This window comes from Battus philenor, unplaced genomic scaffold, assembly GCF_028537555.1.
Source record: "Battus philenor isolate CCGP_79_NKW_IND1 unplaced genomic scaffold, ilBatPhil1.0.hap1 SCAF_15, whole genome shotgun sequence".
NCBI lineage: Eukaryota > Metazoa > Arthropoda > Insecta > Lepidoptera > Papilionidae > Battus > Battus philenor.
In genome coordinates, this window is record NW_027181677.1 from 10,357,834 (window position 1) to 10,380,738 (window position 22,905).

The 22,905-nt window shown below is 33.8% G+C and overlaps 1 protein-coding gene across 1 annotated transcript in view; it reads right to left on the reverse strand.

The window, feature by feature from the left end:
• Positions 1–22,905, reverse strand: part of LOC137918929 (uncharacterized) — a 50,405-nt gene that overhangs the window by 21,821 nt on the left and 5,679 nt on the right. The window contains 8 exon segments of the mRNA XM_068761866.1: positions 9,623–9,627; positions 11,274–12,048; positions 12,459–12,794; positions 14,568–14,664; positions 19,514–19,604; positions 20,564–20,663; positions 21,248–21,338; positions 21,411–21,492. Of these exon segments, the coding sequence (XP_068617967.1) occupies positions 9,623–9,627; positions 11,274–12,048; positions 12,459–12,794; positions 14,568–14,664; positions 19,514–19,604; positions 20,564–20,663; positions 21,248–21,338; positions 21,411–21,492 (1,577 nt within the window).

Sequence of the window (22,905 nt, forward strand, 5' to 3'; positions counted from 1 at the left end):
TATTCTTAGTCCCAGGTTCTTTTTAATTAAGAAGCCTGCAGATAGTACAGATGCTTAGTTCTCTACCAAAAAATATGCTTTACAATAAAGTGACAAGGTTTTATGATGCATATTAATGGAATAATATACATTAAATTATCTTCTTCGCGTTTCTACTTATTTTAAAAAAAGCTAATAACAGGTTTGTAAAGATCTTAAACATTTAGACACAATTGTTTTATATAATATAATCCAATAGTAATCGTCGTGGCATAGCTATGTTTGGCTCTTTTGAATCGGAGAGCACAAATCCAGGACCCCGCACAAGGACATTTACGTCCAGTCACTCCACGAAGCATCTACCTATGCGCTGAGCCTTAATGCTTTTAAATGGCTTCATCATTAAGCTAACTTAGACAAAGTAACATGATAAATACCAAAAGACATACATGATTTAACAATAGAAGACCGTATTGTAAGCCCTAATGTAATATGTAAGCGTGTTGATTAGTGAATATAATACTTAAAAATTTTAGAATTTTTATTCAAGCTTATATCTCCTGTTTCGATGGGAGAGGAGCATCGGCCGCGTCGTTCCGTCAATACGCCGTCAACGCTCGCGGCTGCGGTCATCTTAGATTTCATAAAGGGCATCTTTATTCTTCGGCCCCTGCTTTGCATTATAGCAGCTGCATTCATAATTTCTATTAACTGCGCTCGGCAACTTGCGTTTGTTCTTGCCTTAATCACTACGTTGTCGCTGGCTAAAGATTAATTCTTCATATCATTATTAAGGTTCATTATTCAGGTATTACGCGAACATGAATTTTTAATTCATGCACTTGATGTTGTAGTATAAAGCCTGAATTAATTTTATTATGTTCCCTATAAATTAAGGATAGCGTATGGAAGAATCTAGTGTTTATTATTATGACGTCACTGACCGCAAGATGAGCAATAATCTAAACAGGAACTAGGTACAACAATAATTGCTTGTTTGGAACAAGTTGCGATAGTCGGCTATGGTGCATATTATAAACGTAATTTTATGATTATAATGCCTTTTTATGTGTACATAGGATCACAGTAGGTCGTCTATCTATTAACCATTTTTAACAGGATGTATTAATACTTACGGCCTTTAAACATATCAATTAATTTACATTAGCATAATTAATTTAAAATATAGTTGGGTCATGTTGTGTTTATCGATAATCACAGATGCAAAATGTGACGATTATAATCATGTGAAATCTTTTGTTGCATTCTCTGTTGTTGATCTAATATTTACCTTTTCGAATTCTTACGATTATGTATAGTTGTAAAATAAATCCTAGTTCAGTATAAGCTCAGGGAACCATATTATTTTTAATTTTTTCTCAAAAAATAAAAGGATCAAAAAAAAAGCGAAAGCGAATTTCATGAGCAAAAGATCGAAAAATGTATTATCATTATTACAGCGATAGGAGGTCCACTTCTGGACATAGGCCACACCGACAGATTTTCAAAAAAACCATCAACGGGGGTATAACAGAATGCAAATAAATAGAGTTTGTTAATAAAAAAGAAGATTTATGGATTTAAGAACTATTTTGGTCTAAACATGATCCCGTCTGGACTGAAATACCTTTTATGACTATTTCAATTTAATTCAAACTGCATCCTGTACTGTTCGTGAGATCTCAAATGAATAAAAAATGAAGCATTTTTATTTTTTACTCACAGGATAAAATTGTTAAAGGTTTTGTACTACTAATTGTTAGCAGATCTGTGTTGCAGATAATATAATTTTTTACAAAATTTTAGGAATACAATAAGAAATTCTGAGATTTTATGGCGTACTTTTAAAATTTGTTTTCGATATAAAGAATGTTTCCTATCATAATTAATTAGAAAAAAAGAAAGGAAAGGGATATGTTAAAAATTAGGGGAGTACTAAAGTGACAAAAGAAAGTAATCAGTTACAATCATGGCATGTATAGCATAAAATGACAAACTAACCTAGAAACCAAACGATGAAAAGGGTTAGTGGGGAATGTAAATTGGTAGATTTAGGAGAAAGTTAACTGATATTATTTATAGTTATGGTTAATTATTTTCTAACAGAAAATCACGGATAAAACGAAAAAGGCAGCCAAAATAGGGTATCAACATTTCAGTCAAAAAAGATCAACCATAATAACAAATGGACTACGTTCGAACTGCAAGTTGAAAATATGAAGCAAAAGGCTTCATTACATAAAAGTTAGCGAACATAAAATTCACTTCGGTCTCGGGTTCTGTATGTAAAGTAATGTCTAACGGACTTTGATAGTAACGGTAGGTAGCGCATAACTTGAACTAGAATATTTACAACGAAAGGACGATGGGCCCGTGGTACTTTACTGCTTTTGTTGCTTATGTAGAAATAATAAATAAAAATTGATCTTCAAACTCTCCATTTACATAAATATATTAATTCTTCTTCTTTATATAACGTAAACGTTTTCACAAAACAAAATACAACTTAAACTTATAGAAGTATGTTCAATGGAATAGTTTTTGGACTCCGCGTCCGTGAACCCGATGAGGCTGTGAAACCAACAAGCCACGACTTCAATCAAAACCACATCCACCTAACCCTTGCGAAAATTATGGTAATAGTGTTCAACGTGTTTCTATTATATGATAAGCGACGTGTACTTCATTTTAATTCAGTAATATTTTCAAATTAATATTAAAAAAACTTGATTATCCTTCAACCAGGAACATTACAGAAGGGAGTAATACGTAAATGTACATCATTGCTCATAGTCCTTTCAGCCGATTTCTTCTGCTGGACATTGCCCTGTTCAAATAGTGTAGTGTTACCAGCTTCCTACTCGAGATTAAAAAACTGATGAATTTCAATAACAGGATTGACTACTATATTTATTCTACGAAACATGACAACGATCATTACAATACCCATCTTACAACAAAACCAAATAGTATATTGAGATTATTATTTTAAATAATTTGTTATTTGACTCCGACCAGCTTTCAAAAGGGAGTATGTAGAAGTATACATCATTACCCAATATCATTTTAACCAACGGATCTCTTCAGGACATTGTCCTTTTGTAGAGCCTGTCAAAACATTGCAGTGATTTTTAGCTTCATGTTCGATAGAGTATCTGTGGTGTAAGACAATATTTATGACTATTTCCGTCAGTGTCTCGGACTATAATTAACGCAAGGGGCGAGTGGAGAGGATACATTGTGTTATAACCGGTGCGGTGTGAGGATGTTGTTTTGCACGCGTCTCGATATAAAATATATTCTACAGTGAATAGTGTCTATTGCACTGTCTGTTTAGTTCATATACTTATTAAAGGTTTTGTCGGAGCTGCATTTTTCTGTATGGTAGCTCTATCACCGCATTGAATTTCTTCCGTGTCGACCGTGACGACAATGTCAATTTAAAAATAAATTTTAAACTTACTTTAAGATTAAAAACTGTTCCAACTCATAAAAAGCAAAGGTCACTATATTTTGTATTACCAAAGTACGGGTCTTCACATTAGTCCTGCACTATAGATGTCAGAGAGTTCTTAAAACTCATGGCAGTCTTAACTTATGTTTTAGAGCTATACTTTTGCTTATTATCAAATTTATATAGTCTATATATGTAACTTAATACAGTTTTATTTATTTAAAACCAGGAAATTTAAATTCAAAAAGTCATTACTCTTCATACGATAGAATTCATTTAATACATCTTATTGTCGACAATGTACAAGTTATTCGGATGATAATTGCATGAGAAGATAGTGAAATAAAATTCGGAGTTACTATTTTGTTTAAATAACAAAAGCTAACATATTTAATAAACATTGAGATAGTTTGGAGGTGAATACATCATTCCCTAGGTGCGCTATCTCGTGTACAGTCGTTTACAGTGTAGTAACCCTCAGAACAATAACATTCTGTAACTTTTTTTTCTTAAACTAGCTTCTTAAATTTGAAAAATATGAAAGAAATGAATCAAAGTCTAATTTACTTGAATTATTTTGTTAAACACATAACTCGTAACCTCGTTTTTGTTTTGTATAAAGTGTGAAACCCAATTTTTTGTACTCGTATAACAAAAGCAATATATTTAATGATGCGGTTATCATCCGTCAGTAAACATGAGACCGTGATGTTTGTGAAGATAAGACGTTAAGATTGTTTAAACAACAAACATACATATCTATTGCGGCGTTCCCAATATAAAAAAAAAAAACTTAAATTTACAGACAAACTAATAAAAAACAAAAACAAACTTTAATAGGCGGAAATAGTAGTTATGTTCATATATATTAATATACAGAATAAAAGGTTGTACGTATAAAAGGTTTAAAAAGGTGAATAAATAGTTCATATGATTTAAATTAATGTATGGGACACAATTTAAAAATTAATGACTTCAGAAACAATATTTAACTAAATATCGTTTCCAAAATCGTTTTCAAAATTCATATAACTACTATTTAAATTAATTATTGTTTACTATCTGTTCCTGATTTTATAGCGCCAGAAGTAATTGGTCTGTCCGCATTTCAGAGCTATCACTTTATACTGGTTTAATAAAAATTGTTTTAAAACTTTAAAGCTAATTGCTAACAAAAGAGCTACACATTCACCCTTTAAAAGCTATAATAACGATAGCTAATCACCTGTATGCTATTTTTTAAATAAATTAATATTTACTTGTTAAACTACTAGACATGACATGAGTGGAACATTTAAATGATAATTTACATAATATGCTCGTTATATGTAAAACTTGTAAACAATTAATACGCAGTATTATACTGTACAGTGTGATGTGAATCTTAAGCAAAAAGCATTTAGTCAATTAGCTTAATATTTTCGTATTTTCTGGAATTATTTATTTGTCACGTATATCATTATGCTATTAGCCTGTTATTAAATCTAAAAATGATTATTGTCATTTTTATAAAGTCTTAACAGACAAAAAATAATTTTCTGAACATTTCTTTGTTGGAAATTAAAATATTTGTTTGCATATTACATTCACATTGTTGACGTGTGTAGAGAATTAGATAAATGTCTATAAAGGGCACACAAAGATGACGTTACTGACAAAGGGAAAGGAATCTGAGATTAGAAACGCTGAGTGTAGACCTTGGCCGAAATCCAGACGAATCGGTCAGGCAAAATGCTGTGCAGCGGGTATTGCCTTACGTGGACATTAGTTTAAAGGATTACGAATTATCTTGAACGCACGCTATTTATACACACTACGCGTTCAGAAACATTTGTCGGACGGTCATCTGTTATTGTAATGAGGTCGCGATTACATGGCAAAATTAAATTGATATCTTCTTCCTCGCGTATGTGGTTCTTCGCTTATTAAGGTCTTCAACTTTCACCTACTATAGTTTTATTCTCCTCTTTTGCTCTGCTCTTTTGCTGCCCAAGTGCCATTTACAGATTCCGTTTAAGGGCTCGAGGGCTTCCATGGAAGCGTTGGCTTGAGCTTCTACTTGCTACTGTCTCATCTCATTGTGAAGCCGCCGTGTTCTTAGATCACTTCGGCGTACACCAGGAGACGCTACTTAGCACTAGGTACAAGGACCCAACGATAGAACCACGGGTTGGGCTGTCGCTCGTCGATAATATCCGTAAAGAAACCATAGGTGCTCGTTTTTGCCAGTAACGCATGTGAACACTACACGTATCAGAATTAAGTGTGGTAAGATCTTATAAAAAATATGCAGCTTAAAACCTTCATCAAACCAATGATTTCACATAAATGCTCTAAAAGTTTACATGTTTTAACGATATTTTGGAATACCTTGATCCTGTATGTAAATACTTAAAGAAGGAAGATGACCTGGATATTTTAGTGAATTAAAAAATAATTTAGTCGTCGATCTCTTTTGCATAAGCTTGTCTATTTGAGCGGCACTACGTAACGTATTTCTCCCTTCGTAAATCAGAGGAATGGTATTTCTGTGGTCTAGTTCAATTGCCATAAATGGTAAAAGTATTAAGATAATTTTGTTTAGCATTTAATATCTGTCATCATTACTTTTAAAGAAAAAGTTTTACTTGCCCTGTTCTAAAATCCATTTTTGGTGAACGGCTTCACAGCTCCCTTTAGGGGGGAAATTCGTAAAATCCGCTTAATTAAAAAAAAGTTGCACCTCGAAATGAATATTCTTACCAAATTTCAAGCCTCTAATATAGTTTCAGAAATACCTTTTGGGCCAGTACATAATTGCAAATCTCTTTTACACACATCTATATATTTATATATATATATATATATATATATATATACATATATATATATTATTAAAAATTTTGATTAATATAATTAATTTTGCAAATTCGAAGATCATAAACATATAAAAAAAACCTTAATATAGTGTGAAGGATTTTAAGTGATAATAAAGCTTGCTATACATGTTTTAAACTATATATACCACTATATATTGTTAAAGTGACCACAAAAAAACTCTGTGAGGTTATTGTGACCGCTTCTCAGATCAGAGTGCGTTCATTGAGACGTGATCACCATTAAAAATACCAGAAGTAGCTGATCTAGGCAAGAATATGAAGGCTTTTTCCAACCGGCGTTTTAAGGTTATGCTAACTTTTAGCTATAACTACCAACTAATAAAACAATACACGACATTAAAAACTAGGTAAGACCTTAAGACGGCCATTGTTAGACATAGGCCTCCTCCATAAATTTTGAATAGGTACCCTTGGGTGCGGCCTGCATCTATCGTCCACCGACGATCATTACAAAGTTGTATCTTGCCCGTGGTCTCCATCGCATTACCTTAAGGTCCCAGATGCTATCTGTTCTGCCCGCGATTTCGCCGGCTCAATACCAATTACCACTCGTTATTTATTAAAAGTTTTCCTCCAACATGTTATTCTGACTTATGATAATTAGTATCGCATCAGAGTACATTAATATAAACACATATTATTACATGATTTTCCGTAATCTTAATTTAATTTCAAATACATTTTTGTTTTCAATTTAATTTAGGTTATATAATTTACTCTGTGGTTAATTATAATGGTAAGATGATATCAAGGTTTGGCTTTCCAAGAAATAAAACATGTATACGCCGCGAACACTAAAAGAGGCGCGAAAACCGCGGCCATCGGAGCTTGGGGCAATAAACTTTCATGTCGATGGCAAGGGATTATTGATGAGACAAGAATTTATGACAACTCTAAATGCGTGCCCTTCGAAACTCGAATTTTTAGGTCATCTATACGTTCGTAAACGATGTTTGAAAGTGAATGGTATCTGTGCTTTCTTTTCTAGTATGTACATATTTTATTTATTTATATGTGAGTATTCTAGAATATCAAGATATATTTAATTCTTAGATTATTATAATTAATCTAAATAAATTATCTCTCGCGTTTTAAAAGAAATGTTTATAATACATACGCATCATGCTTGTAAACATACCGCTTAGTCCAGTAGTTAAGTATTGAATGTTTGTTATGACTCTATTAACAAACCGGCGATTACATCTATTAAGAAATATTGCAAATCACCCAAGATATCACTTAAGAATTTATAGATGCATAAATATTTTTTTTTAATTTCTTATCTTTTTTAAAGGTTAAAATATTATTTAGTAATAAAAAATTATATTAATAAATTAATATTATAATATTCATTTACATTACTAAATGCTTAAATAAAAACTTACCAAACAGTTCATAGTGAAGTGGGTGATAACTTGAAATTAAAATAAAGATGCACGATTTATTTGTATTTGAGATAAATACAGTCGCGTGGCCGTAGTGCGCTCGCGCGCCGTCGCTCGCGGACTGATCGATGAACTTTGCTGCGCCGGCGCTGCAAGCTGGGTGAACGAATGATGCTTAACATATATCTCTCGATACATACTCTTTACATTACGACCTCACGACACGACCACGATTTGCATGCGGCAGCGGTTATGGGTAAACGAGGAATCAAAAAATCGTCGTTGCTAAATAATCATGCTATTTTAACTTTTTCAAATTTAGTTTAAATATTTAAACATAAATCGAACAGAGGTCGCTAATATAATGCCAAGTACATAAAAAACTTGGTATTTTTCAATCTATTTTATTATGTCAATTTGACATAGTTACATATGTGTTAACGATTTAAAGGAGTGAATGCACATCACATTTGTCAGAGAAAGGTATAAAGCTTTTACACCTGTTTGTAATCAATCTTGTTCTAATAACAGTCAAATACGTTACATTAATTTATTTATTTTATTGGAATGCTACAGGCTAATATATTATTGCAGTACAATGTCGGCAGAAAAATGGGACAGATATTAAACAATCGATTACTACATTAGTTATTTCATAAATTTCGTATGTAAAATATGAATGTGCAAAAGTAAATGTATTTACAATTAGAAAAATTTAAAATATATATCGCGGCGTAAACATTACGCTTCCTTTTTATACAGTAGTTATTTAGTTTCATAGTTAATTCGTCGCTATTAATTATTTCCGAAACCATTTTAAACTTTTTACATCTATATCCGATCAGCCTGTACAGAATCATTCGTGCTTACGCTAGACAACTTAAGCTTCAGATTATGAGAGTAACAAACTTATTACATTTTTAACAATTATTATATTTTTTAAACTGTTTACTCTTTGTTGTTGTTGTCTGGTAGTAATCGCGTTTTGAGGTAAAACCGCCCTTTATTTACACTTCATTTTAACTTATAATATGAGATTTGTTAATATACAATAAAGCATAAAAATATGTAAACACGAAAATCTAAAATATGTCAATAAACGAAATATGACATAGAAAATTCTGCATAAAAGGTGATTTTTTTTACAAAATATTGTCAGCCCATAGACGCCCATTCCAAGGCGTCTCCTCCAATAGTATAAATCGGGGGATGATATATCATAGTCGCAACGCGGGTTGGTGATCTCAATGTGGTATTTAGGTACTTGGTAAGTTGTTTGTGCGCAGTGGCAATCTTATATAATTAACGCACAAAGTGTGAATAACATAAGCTTATCGAACCCGCTACTAACATTCGCAAATCTAAGCCCTCAATTGCTGGGCTACCACTGCTCAAACAAATATTATATGTATTTAAAACTGCGCCATTTATCCAAATTTTGTAGACGTCTTCTGCGTCATGTTAAACAATAATTTAAAAACGTAACATCATCATTATAAATCTCGATACCTTTTGTGTACATATAAATAGTGGATAAATGTATTATTCGTATTTTTTATGCAATACAAATTTTTTTTGAGCGGGCAACTTAACTTACTGTTTATATGACTTATAATATATACATGCAAAGTTGACTATACGGTTTTAATTCCACTGTTGTTTTCTGTTGCCCGTGGTCGTTACACAATACCTTCGGTTACCACATTCATAACTATTCAGTAGTAAGACATCCACTGCTGGATAGGTCTTCTCCATCGATTCTTTAATCAGTCCACTGTGTTGTGTCTCCGTGGTCTGTACTCCAGAACTTTAAATTTCCAACGGTCACCTGCTCTGCATGCTGTGGGCTGCCCACCGCCACTTAAACTTTGTAATTTGCTGGGCTAAGTCCTCATCCGATCTCTTAGAGAAATCCCAAGCATAACCATGTCTTGTTGAGCTACTGTAAGCTTGCCAAGACTGGAAATTAGAAACCACGTTTCTGTACCGTAAAGAATCTATCACTATTGTTTTACGTTAATAAATGGTTAATCGAAACATTCATCCATTCCCCAAATAAACACAACACACCGCTATCAGATAAGGCGTAGGACGTTGCTCCACCAGATTTCGGTTAAGTTAATAGAAAAGATAGTGGGTCGGCTGGCGTTTAGCGCTATCTCTGATGACACATCTATTAGCGGTTTATGATCATCGCACGAATGATATCATATGTGAAAGTAACTAGTTTAAATTTGCCCATTTGCAAAATAACTGCTTTCTATTCCAACGTATTTTTATGTTTCATTTTAAATGTTCTTTATATTAAAATATGTTGCTAAGCAAACACGAGAACGAAAGGACCAGTTCGCTAATTTTCGTAAATAATTTTGCAGACGCAGAAAAGATATCTACAGTTTCTTTATAAAAGATGTAGAAATTACGAATAAAATAATACTTGTCTTTTCCTACACAAACCACAGAGTAAATTAAAACAGCTGTCAAACATTCGGAAAGGCGTGATAGGATGTAATCAAACCAAAAAAATCGTATATCATGTATGTAATATTTCAAAGGTGCACAAATAGTTTCGAGGGTTGTCAGAGTTTCTAGGAATAGGTCAATCTGATCGTGCTTATCTAAATTGATCAATATCCAAATGACAGGAGTTGCAGCCCAGCAGTAGAGGACTGAGACTTGCGATCGTAAATCGCGGGTTCGAGTCCCAGGATACAAACATTTATAATGTTATAATCTTATATAATTCACACTTTGTGCATTAATTATATAGGGTTGCCACTACTTACATACAAGTTCCCCGAGGATAGACAGTAGTGTTCTCTGCGTACCATAATACTGTACTATGATCCCCAACCTGGCTGTCAAAATTCACAATTATGGTATATGCTCCCAAAGATATCTTGGAGCAAGGCCCTGCCTTGCAGTGGACGTTTATTAAAACTCCAAATGATTACTCCCTCATCATCCGACTACTAGATTCTAGAATAAGTTTACGTTAAGTTTCTTTATTTAATTTCCTCCATTTCAAATAAAAAAGAATTACATTACTGTAGTCTGGTAGTGTACGAAATAGAAAATAATTTCATAAGTAATTGTTGTTATTAGGAAATTAAAAAAATAAGTAAAGTGATCACATGGAAATAAATTTTATTTCTATTTTTTCTATTTCTCTGCGACTGGCTGTTAACTTTGCCCGTTACGGCGTCTACCAGCTACTTAATTAATAAAATAATTTGCAATAGAATTATCCTTTAAAGATAAATTATAATCCAAACATAAATTATTAACTTTTTTCCTTGTGCTCTATTTTTCAAACTATAACATAGTCTTAATTATTATCCTCGTAAAACTGGAAAATTTATTGCATGTATTGTGTTACTGTTTACGAAACCAATTCCATAAACACTGTTACGCATTTAGAGTTCTTGAAAGGGTAACATTGAAACGGAAGTTGGAATGTTATGTATACGAGCTCGATGTAATGGGGAATAAAACAAGCAATAAGGCACACAATTATATTGCTTACACAAACATGTCTGTACAATAAATAATAAATACACAAGGTCAAGTACAAACTAAATAACAAGAAACTGTTTTATTCGGTTTTCGTGCTCCTGTGAACTATTCGCTTGTGTCTACTGACACAGCCTGCTGTTCTGAACTTCTTCCCACACTCCTGGCAAGTGAACGGCCTCTCGTCTGTATGCGTCCTGTTATGTACTCTCAATATATCTAGAGTGTTAAATCGCTTCCCACACGTCTCGCAGCCGTATTTCCTCTCATTAGCGTGATACACAAAGTGCCGCTTATACTGAGCTAAAATGTGGAAAGTCTTACCGCATACCTCGCAAGTTTTCTTAGGCGTTGGATTGTGCACAGCTTTATGTATGACCAAGCCGCTTTTGAACTTAAATTTCTTATCGCACAGATCACACGAGTACGTTTTCCCTTTGGAGTGCGCGTCCAAATGACTGACGAGGTTTCTCGTATGTTTGCCGCAGACTTCGCAAATCTTCCAATAATCATATTTCATTTTACGTGGCCTCTTTCTTTTTCTGCGCACTTTTTGTTTTTCATTTTTCACTAAAACATTAGATTTTTTCTCCATCATCAAAGGGAATTCATCATAATGCATGTCCGTTAATTCACTTTTATCGACCTCATCTTGATTGTCTTCGACATTATCTTCGTGAACTTCTGTTGGCATTTCTATTTTAATTCTATCCGCTGCATCGTTTTGTCGAAGCTGTCGATCAACTTCTTGGCATTTCCTTCGAAATTTGTAAGCTGTTTCCAATTCCTTTACACAATTCAGACATATCTGTGAAGGTAAACTATCAGACTGTTCAACCTAAAAACAAGTTTAATTTCAAATTTAAATCTAAAAAATTTATAAAGATTTTTAAAGCCCGTTCTTCGTCTTTTATATCTTATCACTATTATGTTTTTTATGAGTTATGAAATCGTTAACAAATACTTAAACAAATAAATCATTTCACTCAGAAAAATTAACTATTATATGGCCAATTTCTATGTCGAACACAATCGAAAAGGGATTCTATAATAATAATTAATCATTTAAAAAAAATAAAGACGTTTCAGAATACCGTTGTGTTCGATGGTGATTCAAATGTTTGCAAATATACTATATAAGAAACGAAAGTGTGGTAGTAATGTCTTCCTACGACCTTGTGTAGATGGATGGACCACTTAAGAAAATTAAGGTCCGAAAAGCTATGTCGTAATAACGAAAAAAATTACCTCAATTCCGCCTATAAGCTTTAACTTTTGCGCCAAATCAACTCCTTCGTCATCTTTCTCTTCAAATAGACTAACACAACCGTCTTCGTTCGAACAAGACCTGCACTGGTTGTCGTCACATTCGTATTTCGGCTTCACGTTCAACATTTGCTTCAAGTCCAACAGTTTCATGTCGTCTTCGCAGTCCTCATCAGCGACTGCATCTTCAATCTCTAGCATTCTATCTTTTTCCCTCTCTTTTAAATTTTCGTTCTCCAGTTCGACATAATGCGCGATTGCATCGTAATATGGCCATTGTTCGTTAAGTATACCCTTGTTAGCAAATTTTTTCTTCCACTGCGGATAAAATGACACTTATTACTAAAGATTAAAGGCTTAAAATATTGAGAGCACCACGAGATAATTTTAACAGATTATCTTCTGCTGATCTTGTACATAAATTTAACTTTTAGAAGGTATACTTAAAGAGATGGTGACGTTAATTGGTTGTTAACCGATCGATAAAGATCAGCTTAGAATTTTAAATGTCGAGTAGCCATCGGCAATATAATACTGTGATCAAAAAGTAAGGTGAAATTGTCATTTAAAAAATCCCGGGCCTAATAAAGAGGTATTTTTTTTCCTAGGTTGGTAGGATTGTCTATAGCATTTTGCCAAGCCTCTGTATCTCAAAAGTTGGAATTTCATATTGAAGTATGTTTTGTGCCTCAAACGCGTAAAATCTCGATTGGTGCCAAAATCGCTCAATATTTTCTTCGGTTCTTTGCGACTTTTTTTTGCAAAAAACTTGATTTAAATTTTTCGCCTCCGTATTCGCACGATTTGGCGTCATCCGACTTCTGGTTATTCAGCAAACTCAAAAGGCCAATGCGGTAACGTCGTTTTGACATGATTGAGGAGATGAAAACCGATTCGAAGAAGTTTTTAAAGACTTTGCCGGTAAAAGACTATTCCGACTGTACTGGAAGCGGTGGCAAAATTGAGTTTCCTTCTATAAACATATACCTTACATTTTGGACACAGCATTGCACCAAAGTTGGTAATTTATATTTGATATTTTGTTAACATGTTAAATATTCTTTCGGATTCATTCCGAAAACAAACAAGTGGACAAATTAAAAAGTAAAATTATATTAAGTTTTAGTGAGTGTGCATTATACAGCGTTTAACATTAATTAAAATACGTCATGTAATTAATACAAGTACAGTAAAACAACGGTAATAAACAAATGGTACATATACCGTACCAGATATATATACGTTTCGTTTTACGTGTTCTGATGCATTATTCTAAAGCGGCAGTTGGAGGGGCACTTAAATTGCAAGGTCCTATTGCGTTGTACTGTACTGTACAGCTGGACTATCGCAGTTCGACATGATGTTAATGAGAGAAACCAGAATAAAATATTTCGTAATAAAGCGATTTACCAATTAGTTCACGCGTGTGGTCAGTACATTTAAGAGTAAATAAATGACAAATGTAATTTAGTAACTGTTTCATCACCATCATTTGTATCATCAGCTGTACGGCGTCCACTGCTAGACATGGTCCTCCCCTGATATTTTCAATAAGACCTGTTGTTCAACTTGGGTGGAGTAACTATTTACTTTACGTTGAATGTCATTTTATATAAACTAAAGAGATAAAGTCTGTGTTTGGTGTGGATTCTTCTCCGATCACGGCTGATTTCGAGCTCCAGTACTTTTTAGTTTATGGATGCCATTATTGAAAAGCTCAATCTGATTCTAGTTTCTATAGTTGGGTCCTTTTCTCATAACGTACATAAGTGGTATACGATTTTATATGGATGATAAAATGAATTAATGAATATAACAAAGTAATCAATGAGAAGTAATCGTGAAAAATAATGTAAATTAAATGTACCAAAGAACTTAGCTGACAAGTCTAGCTTTATAATTTCTTTATCTACGGAACCCTTTAAAAATACGGAATGATCCACCTACGTCAGCGCGGATAGGAGCGTCATGACGTAACAGTTTAAAAATAGGCCAGCTCTTAAATATTAAAATAAAGAAAAAAAAAAACAGTTACTTGTCATCGTTCAGGCGCGCCCTTGACACAATGCTTTCTCACTGCAGCAATCTTACCTTAAAAGTTTTCAGCAAATGCGCCCAGATCTCTGGAATGTCTAGCAGGCTGTGATCCAAGGGTATGCCGATATTCCGGAGCTTCTTCTCAACTTCTCTAAACAAAATTGTTTGTTAAAATTCATTCATACACAAAACGTTATCAACATCATCATTGGATTTCCTATAAATCATTTTTTCACCTTGTTGGTTCATGTACCATGCTCTATCTTTACTCCAGAATCATGAGGTCCCAGCATCAATCAGTTCTGCGCGGTATGTGACCTGCCCACTGCTAGTTCAACTCACTAATTCTCTCGACTATGTTGATTACCTTCGTTCGTCTACGGAACTCCTCATTTCTGATTTCTCGTAGAAATATCCTGAGCATAACTTTTCATGGCTTATTTAATTAATGCGTGCTTGCCAATAAGGCCAGAAGGGAGAGACCACATTTTACTAAACGTTATATTTTAATTATAAAGTGAAGATCATTAATTTGTAATAAAGCAGACCTTTCCACATTGTTTTGAAAAGAATGTGTCATAAAGTGTCTCCTAAAGAGAGCTAGCGCACATTTAACAATGGAAAAGTACAAACTTTAAAAACAAAAGCATCTCTTGCGAGAATTTTTATATTCTTTTTTTTTAATTCATAATTTGGCGCAGTAGATAGATAACTTCGCTACAGAATAAGAGTTAACAAATCGTTATATATAACAAATCGTTATACAATCAAAAAGACGGGTCCTTAACTAAACACAGTTTATAACTGGCACAGATGCCAACGACATACTATAATTAAATATTGTTAAAATTTAATATAAATGAAAATAAAATATAATGTAACAAATTAAAAAATAACTGGAACTTTCATGGTTAGCAGGTCATGCCCTACGTCTGGTAATTTATTGTACCACAATGGTTAATGAGTGAATAATTAATAATTTTCACTATGTGAAACGTGCTACCGAAACCGCTGTACCGCGCCATAGGTACGCCCGCGGCGAGAAGAGAGGAGTATCGACCGCTTTGTTTCGGCTCCAAGCCGCGCTGCGTTTTCATAAGGCTCGGTATAGCAGTTAATTTAATTTATCAATGAGTTTCCTCATTTATAATTCGATCTCTTAGAGATATCCCTAACATAGCCCTCTTGTGGTTGTTGTGCAGGCCATTTTTAACTAGTGATCTTGAACTTTTAATAAAAAATCTATGGGTGATGCCCAGACGAGACGTCCTATGGGATGATTCAATACCGATACAAAAATGTCATTCACATACTGGATAATTATACATATTAATTAGATTCGCTACTTAGACTATTATAGTAGGTTTTGCTAACAATTATTTCCCTAGGTACGACTCTCTTAAATTAATAATAATAATTTAATTCGACACATATAACAATATTACGATAGATAAATGATATTTATTTATTTAATTACATAATAATTTAATAAAATTTTAATTGTCATTAAATTTAACATAATTTATGGACTCCCGAGTAAAAGCCCCAAGGCATGACACGCTTCTCTGTATTTTTCTCCGTCCAGCCAACCTTAAAATTAGGTTGGTCATTTTTATTAAGACGATCTTAATCACAATAAACCCATCACCGGGTATAATAAGTTAAATATTATATTTCCCGCGCATACTTCTATTAACTATTTTAAATTATGAACGGTTTACTATATCGTGCGTAATTAAATCCGGAACGATGTATTTGTTAACGGCCAAACAGCGTTATTACGCACATAACACGGAATCGTAAACACGGGTTGTTGACGGTTTAAACATAATAATTTTATAGCACCATCGAGACAATGCACCGGAACCAAAACCAGAAGCAGAACAAAGAACCGTTACGGAGAATTGTTTATGTTTATCAACAATCAATTTCTTTATTTACGATAAATTATTTAAAAAAATTATTATTTTCGGTAGAATTGTAATCGACCCACCGACCACAGAAGAGTTATTGATTATTAAGAGGGGCAAGCCAAAAGTGGACTCAACACGAGTTTAACCCTTTCGCTTTAATAATAAAATTATGTATCTTACTTAGGGGGACGTAAGAAATTTATAAAGGCTAAGGTGGGGCATGGAATTAAAAAAAGCTCGGAAAATACTTTTCTAGATATTATAAATACGAGAAAACTACAAACTCAATAAATAAACATTATCATTGAATGTGATTTGTCAGTCATATAGAAAGATTTGAATAAAATATTAAATTCGTATTTTTAAAGTACGAATATTGAAGTGGAACTCTGTAGTTTTTATATATTTGTATTAAAAAGCAATTCATCGCCTTACGCGTGTCGCAACCATCGAAGAACACAAAGATAAAGGTAAAAGATAGACAAAGAGCGGCCTACTTGCTTTGAGACAAAGAGATCTAAGATGAGTTAGCTAGTCTAGCCGACGTGGTCACATTTAGCTGGAAGAGTGCTCAGTTATTTCAGACGACCAACAAAAGAGGCCTGCAGAATGTTTCAGTCAAACAAACCAAACAAAGAGGTAAAATGATTTGCGCTCAAATATTATGAACGCTTCATAATAAAACCTGTTTTATGTTGAGCGATATTTTTGATCGCGACCTTCAAATTAAAAAAAAAGAAACGCATGTCAGTGGCAATTTACAGGATGATTGTTTATAGGTGTAAAAAGTTTTAAATGGGTGAATGCATTTTGCATTTTTTCATGATTTGTTTTTGACACCTTTTTCCTATACCTCTATATAAATGATCACTTTGAAATATATCACACTATTTTTTTTCTATGATAATGAGATAGGTCAAGACCTGCAGAGACAGATAGTAAATAATAAGTAATGTTATACATATTAAAATTGTAATTGTAATACGAATTTTGAAAACGCTTTTTACTTTATTATCTTTACGTTAATTATTACGAAAACATTGATTTTTGGAAATGTTACACTATACATAAATTGAAGTCAAATGAGCTATATATAAAGCCCTTTAATGCTTTTAAACCTACAACCAATCATCCTCCTGTATGTAGAAACAATTTCAAAAGAAACTGATGTTTTTAATGTTTTTTTTAATACATCAATGACGAACAGTGAACATACGTTCAACGCCTTTGGAAGCAGGTATGCGTAAATCAATTAGCATGTAAGTGGTCTGGTTGCAAGTCCGCGCGCCATTACTGGTCGTTATTGTCTGCAAGAAGCTGAGGCATTTGTTCAAATATTAAAATCGCTGCCAGTGACTAATCAATTTGGTATTTGTATTAACCTATTTAAAACATAATCAATATGGTATTTGCTATTTAAGATAATTACCAAAGTTATATTTTGAGAACATTCTGATATTATCGTCTTTTTTGGTAGGACTTTAACAGCTGCCCAGTGGCATTTGCAGATTCCACGAGATTGAAGTATCAAGACGCACAGGGCGCCTAGCCTATTTTAGCCTCTTTTAAAGTAGCTCCTAGGTAATTCTCGACTCGTGCCGCCGTGTAATACTATTTCACCGATTTGTAGGTCGCCGAGCTCCTGGATCGAGCGACTAGACTCATGACCCCCACGAGTGGACTTCGACTTGGGCTATCACTCGTCAATAACATCTGCTTAGCATTTTGATACAAGGACGCCCTAGAAAGATGCACCTAGGTTTAGACAATTGCTAATGCCTGGTTAAAAAGATATCCAAGACTTTTTTATATTAACCATTGTCACACCCTCACTGGTGATCTTATGTAAATATCGTATTAAACGTTAATCTGGCCAATAACTTGTAAAAAGGATAAGTTAGTATATAAACTACTATATTAAAAATCATGAGGACCGCGCCGTTTTTAAAGCAGAGTTTGTACAACAAATTAATATCGAGTAAGTTAAATGTACGTAAATTCTTTTAAATATAAATTCATATATTATAAAAATCATGTACGTTATATATTTATTTGTAGTAAAATTTGTAATGTCTTAACATGCCATGGGAAAGGGTATGCTCGGAATTTCTGTACGTCATCAAATAAGGTATGGGGAGATCTATAAATAAACACAAGCAACCAATACAGCCCAATGGATTGATTAGTAACAGTGGCCACACATCGAGCCACCGTCGGACACGATGCATCGAACATTACAACACATTTAATCACGACAGCGGCGGCCACGCCCCCTAGCCTGCGTTCAAGCGAAGGCGGTCAGGAGAGGCTCGTGTCGCTCCCGACCGCCGAGTAGTTGTAGCTTCGAAAAACTACACTACACTTTAGTCACAACACTATACACCTACACGGGTATAGTCCCTCTTCATACGTACGTTTAGCCTAGTGAAAACTTATAGTCCGCGGACCTCCTGTTTCCGCGGACTCAATTTCGATGAAGCTGCACAGAGCCTAAATCGGCTTGCAGCATAACATCAAATGCAAGTAACAGTGAGCAGGCCTGCTGCTTCCAACCCGTTCTTCCAATTATTCACCAAAAATATTTTTGGACTACTTGTCATATGTTTTCAATATTATATTCAATAAATATATCTGTAATTTTATATACTACTTCTTTAATTACCTTACGTATTAAAAAAAATCGTTAAAAATACAATTTATAAAAAATGGACCATATTATTTATTGATAGTAACTAAAGAAAAGGGGTGGCAGCCCCAATTCCATAACTTATATGATAATGTTTTGGCAACTAATAAGGCAGCACACAAAACCGACATTAATTACGGTATATCCAATATTCCGTTGATAACCAGAGATTTCAAAACCAATTTTGTCACAACAGAATATCCTCATCACCGTAACATATTACCTATTAACTATATACAACTATTACCTCTTTCTCTTACGATGCTCTCTATTTTGTCTATGCTCTATGCTTAGTATTTTGCGTCAACTACCAGTAAAGTGGTAATGTTCTTACAGTCATCTTTAGTTTTTTCGACAAGTGTCAGTAAAGCTAATATTGTTTTTACAGCTTGTTTACTCACCTCCATCCCTCGCTTTGGTCCTTCGAACTGTTGAACAGATGTCGCAGGTCCGTACGTGCGCTGATCAGATTAAACACCCATTCCTCCTGCCCTGTCGCAAATCGTTAGTTGAATTGAAGAAAGCTTTGTAGTTATTTTATCTATGTGTCGCCCCTTTAAACCCATATATAACTGAACATCTAGTGTCTGTCTAGTGTCAATGTAGTATATATATTAATATAATATAATGTAAAATAATATATTATAATATAATGTAATATAATATAATAGAAATGGCCGCCTAAAAACAAATATAATATTATCTAGACCTGAATCTAAACTTTATTTGCCAACATATTACCGGTAGGTTTCTTCAGGACAAAGACAAAAGATTAAAGATAATTCTGCCATTAAATTGTAGCGTACAAGCATACAACGTCTGTTCCCTCATAGCCATCTGATATTACTAGCTAAGAGTAATATCACAATTGATAAGAAATATTATCTTGTATTACGGGGCCTTAAGGTTCAAGATTGGTGATCAAGCGCAGCGTCCCAACGTCCAACCACAAGATGGACCGACGATTTTTTTAAAGTCGTTAGAAAACATTGGTTGGTGGGCAAAAATTCATAGTGTAGGCGACTTATGTCTAGCAGTGGACGTCTTGCAACTAGAATGATGTTGATGACGTCACTGAAATAAGTTCTTTGTCTGACAGCACATCTTCACCGGATGTAAGCTTTGAGAAACATTGAAGGCGCTTAACCTTTACAGTACTAACTAAAGGGTCTCTTGGGGCCTTGGCTTAGGACATCACATTACTGGGTAAAAGAACCATCGAGGGGGGACTCCGGACTGGGCTGTCACTCAATATCATGTGTTTATTTCAATTCTAATGAGCCCAAGCCTGTCGAATTAAGAATCGAACCTTTGCCATTTTTAAGTTATGGACATATCTGGACCTATATAGGTATATACCGGTTGCAGTCTTCATTAATAATGTCTACATCTAAACATTATTGGCGATTAAATTTAATATATAAGGACAACGAATCTAAATCAATACTCACAATCGACAAGTGGGTTCAGGCTGCCTTCTCCCAGATAAAGTTCGAAAAGCGTGTAGTAAACCCAGCTCTTGTTGTTGGTCGCTTTCGCCTTTTGGTACTCCTAAGGGACAAGGACCCTATTATACATAATAACTATTGTACTACCGAAACCTTCGTTGAAGAAAATCGTTATCTAGGGATAGTCTGTATCATATATACAGGATGATCAATTTAATTTTGTAAAATTAATTAAAATATAGCGAGCAGAAAAAATGGCGGCTGGGGCCTCGATGTTTTAGAGCTAAAGGTAGTCCGAAGACGCTGGATTTAAATTCAAAATATATGGTCAACTATTTTATTATTATAAGTAATAAGTCACCACCGGCTCGCAATGTGGAGAAGAGCCGGTTAAGAACTCGACAGTTGCTCTTTTAAATGAAAATTAACAATGTTTGATATATACACTATAACATCAACCATGTAAATGAATCAACACGCCGGATTCCACAACTTTCGATCAACTAAAAACTTCCGAATGCTACAATTTGTTTTATTCAATAATATACTTTTAACTTTGGATTTAAAACTAAGAACAGATGCAGGCCACCTCTAACTAATCCTGTCCATGGGGGAGACGAATGTCCAATAATGGACGTCATGCGACTGAAATGTTAAGACGCTGTTGATGCTTTAAAAAATACTTACAGAGTAAGTTGAAGCCCACTTCCTACATATTTCTCTTCCAGTAAGAGTTCTAGGGAACTCATACTCGTCGATCATAATTGCCAACAGGTCGCTGTACAGAAAAAACTGTTATGGAAAAAACTTTGAAATAGAACTCCCTCGGATAAGGAATAAAAATACTTACTTCCAAGCCCATTTCTTCTCTCTAAACAACCAATCGTTTTGCAGGCGAATCTGTATGAAAGTCTCCGTGATATCCTTAGACCCTGTACAAACAATATAATGTATATAAATAAAGATAAATAGTCAAATGTTTTGTTGAGCGCAAAAATCAAAAGTGATTCAACGGTTTCAGCTATTTTTTTCTATAGTTTTGTTAAAGCACTTTAGGAACTCATTCACCTAGTTATTGCTTGGTATCATCCACATTATTTCAACCGTAAGAAATCCGCTACTGGACATAGGCCACTTCAATATCCTGAAACTTTCTAGATACTGTATAAATTGTATTGCAACCACATACAATTTGCAACCAATTTTTTATAATAATGATTAAAAATTTAATATAAAGGGATCGTTGTACTTTTCATTAATTAAGTTGAAAAGTGTGCACAAGTTCATAAAAACCCAAAACTTAATCGCGATTCTAATGTACTTTTTAAATCATTATATGGTTAAATATTTTTACATATTAATAATTATTATTAAGAGCAGCGAAGGACGTCAACCACAAAGTGAAAAGACAACCTTGTTCAGGTCGTTGTAAAAGCCTGATGTATGAAAGACCTAAATCCAGCCGTGGGCATCTCAAGGCTGAAATTATGATGACAAAATACACTTGCCATTTATAGAATTTTATGTCTATTTATTTTAATCAATTTTGACAACAATAATGAATTAAATACTACTTAATCAACTAAAAAGTTTTTAAAATTATAAGTATTGTTGAAAAAACAAAAAACTAGAAATATCTAAATTTGGCTACGGAGGTCTATGGTGTCACTTCTTCTTGAAAAAATCTTGCCTATAAAAAAGTTTGTGAGTCCTTGGTTATCATGATTTATGAATGTGTCATAGGTACATTAGGTGAACAGAACACGTGGCCAAGGTCGGCACAAGTTCCAATACATCGTGAATTAATCACGGCATTAGATGCAATTTAGACATCAACTTGTACTAGTTGCGGCAACCAACAATAAAACGCAAGACCAAATGCCTGCGAGCTTTATAGCTCTACATACACAAGGCAATAAGGTTTTGATACGATAATATTTGCATCTGTTCGTTCTATTTATAAAAATATAGAGAAATGAATGATTTGTTTTCATTTTAAAATGAACACTCGTTTTGAATATTTAGTTTTCTTTGGAAGTTTTTAATGCCATTAACTCGAAATCGGCTGAACTGATGAACGCAGGAAGTCGCTGGATGCGATGAAGACCGGTCATTGCAGCAAACTTTAAAGAAGACCTGTGCCTTCCAGTAGGTGTTTATCCACTCGCATGATGATGAAGATGTATAATAATCGATTTCGATGTAATCGATTAGAAAACCCTTATAGAATAAATCGTATAAGACAAAAAGTAACGATCTATTTTAGTATTTTGCAAGCGTTATTCTTATGTTTAGTGTTCTTAGAGATTAATTATATTTGATAAGCGATATCATAGGTTCACATT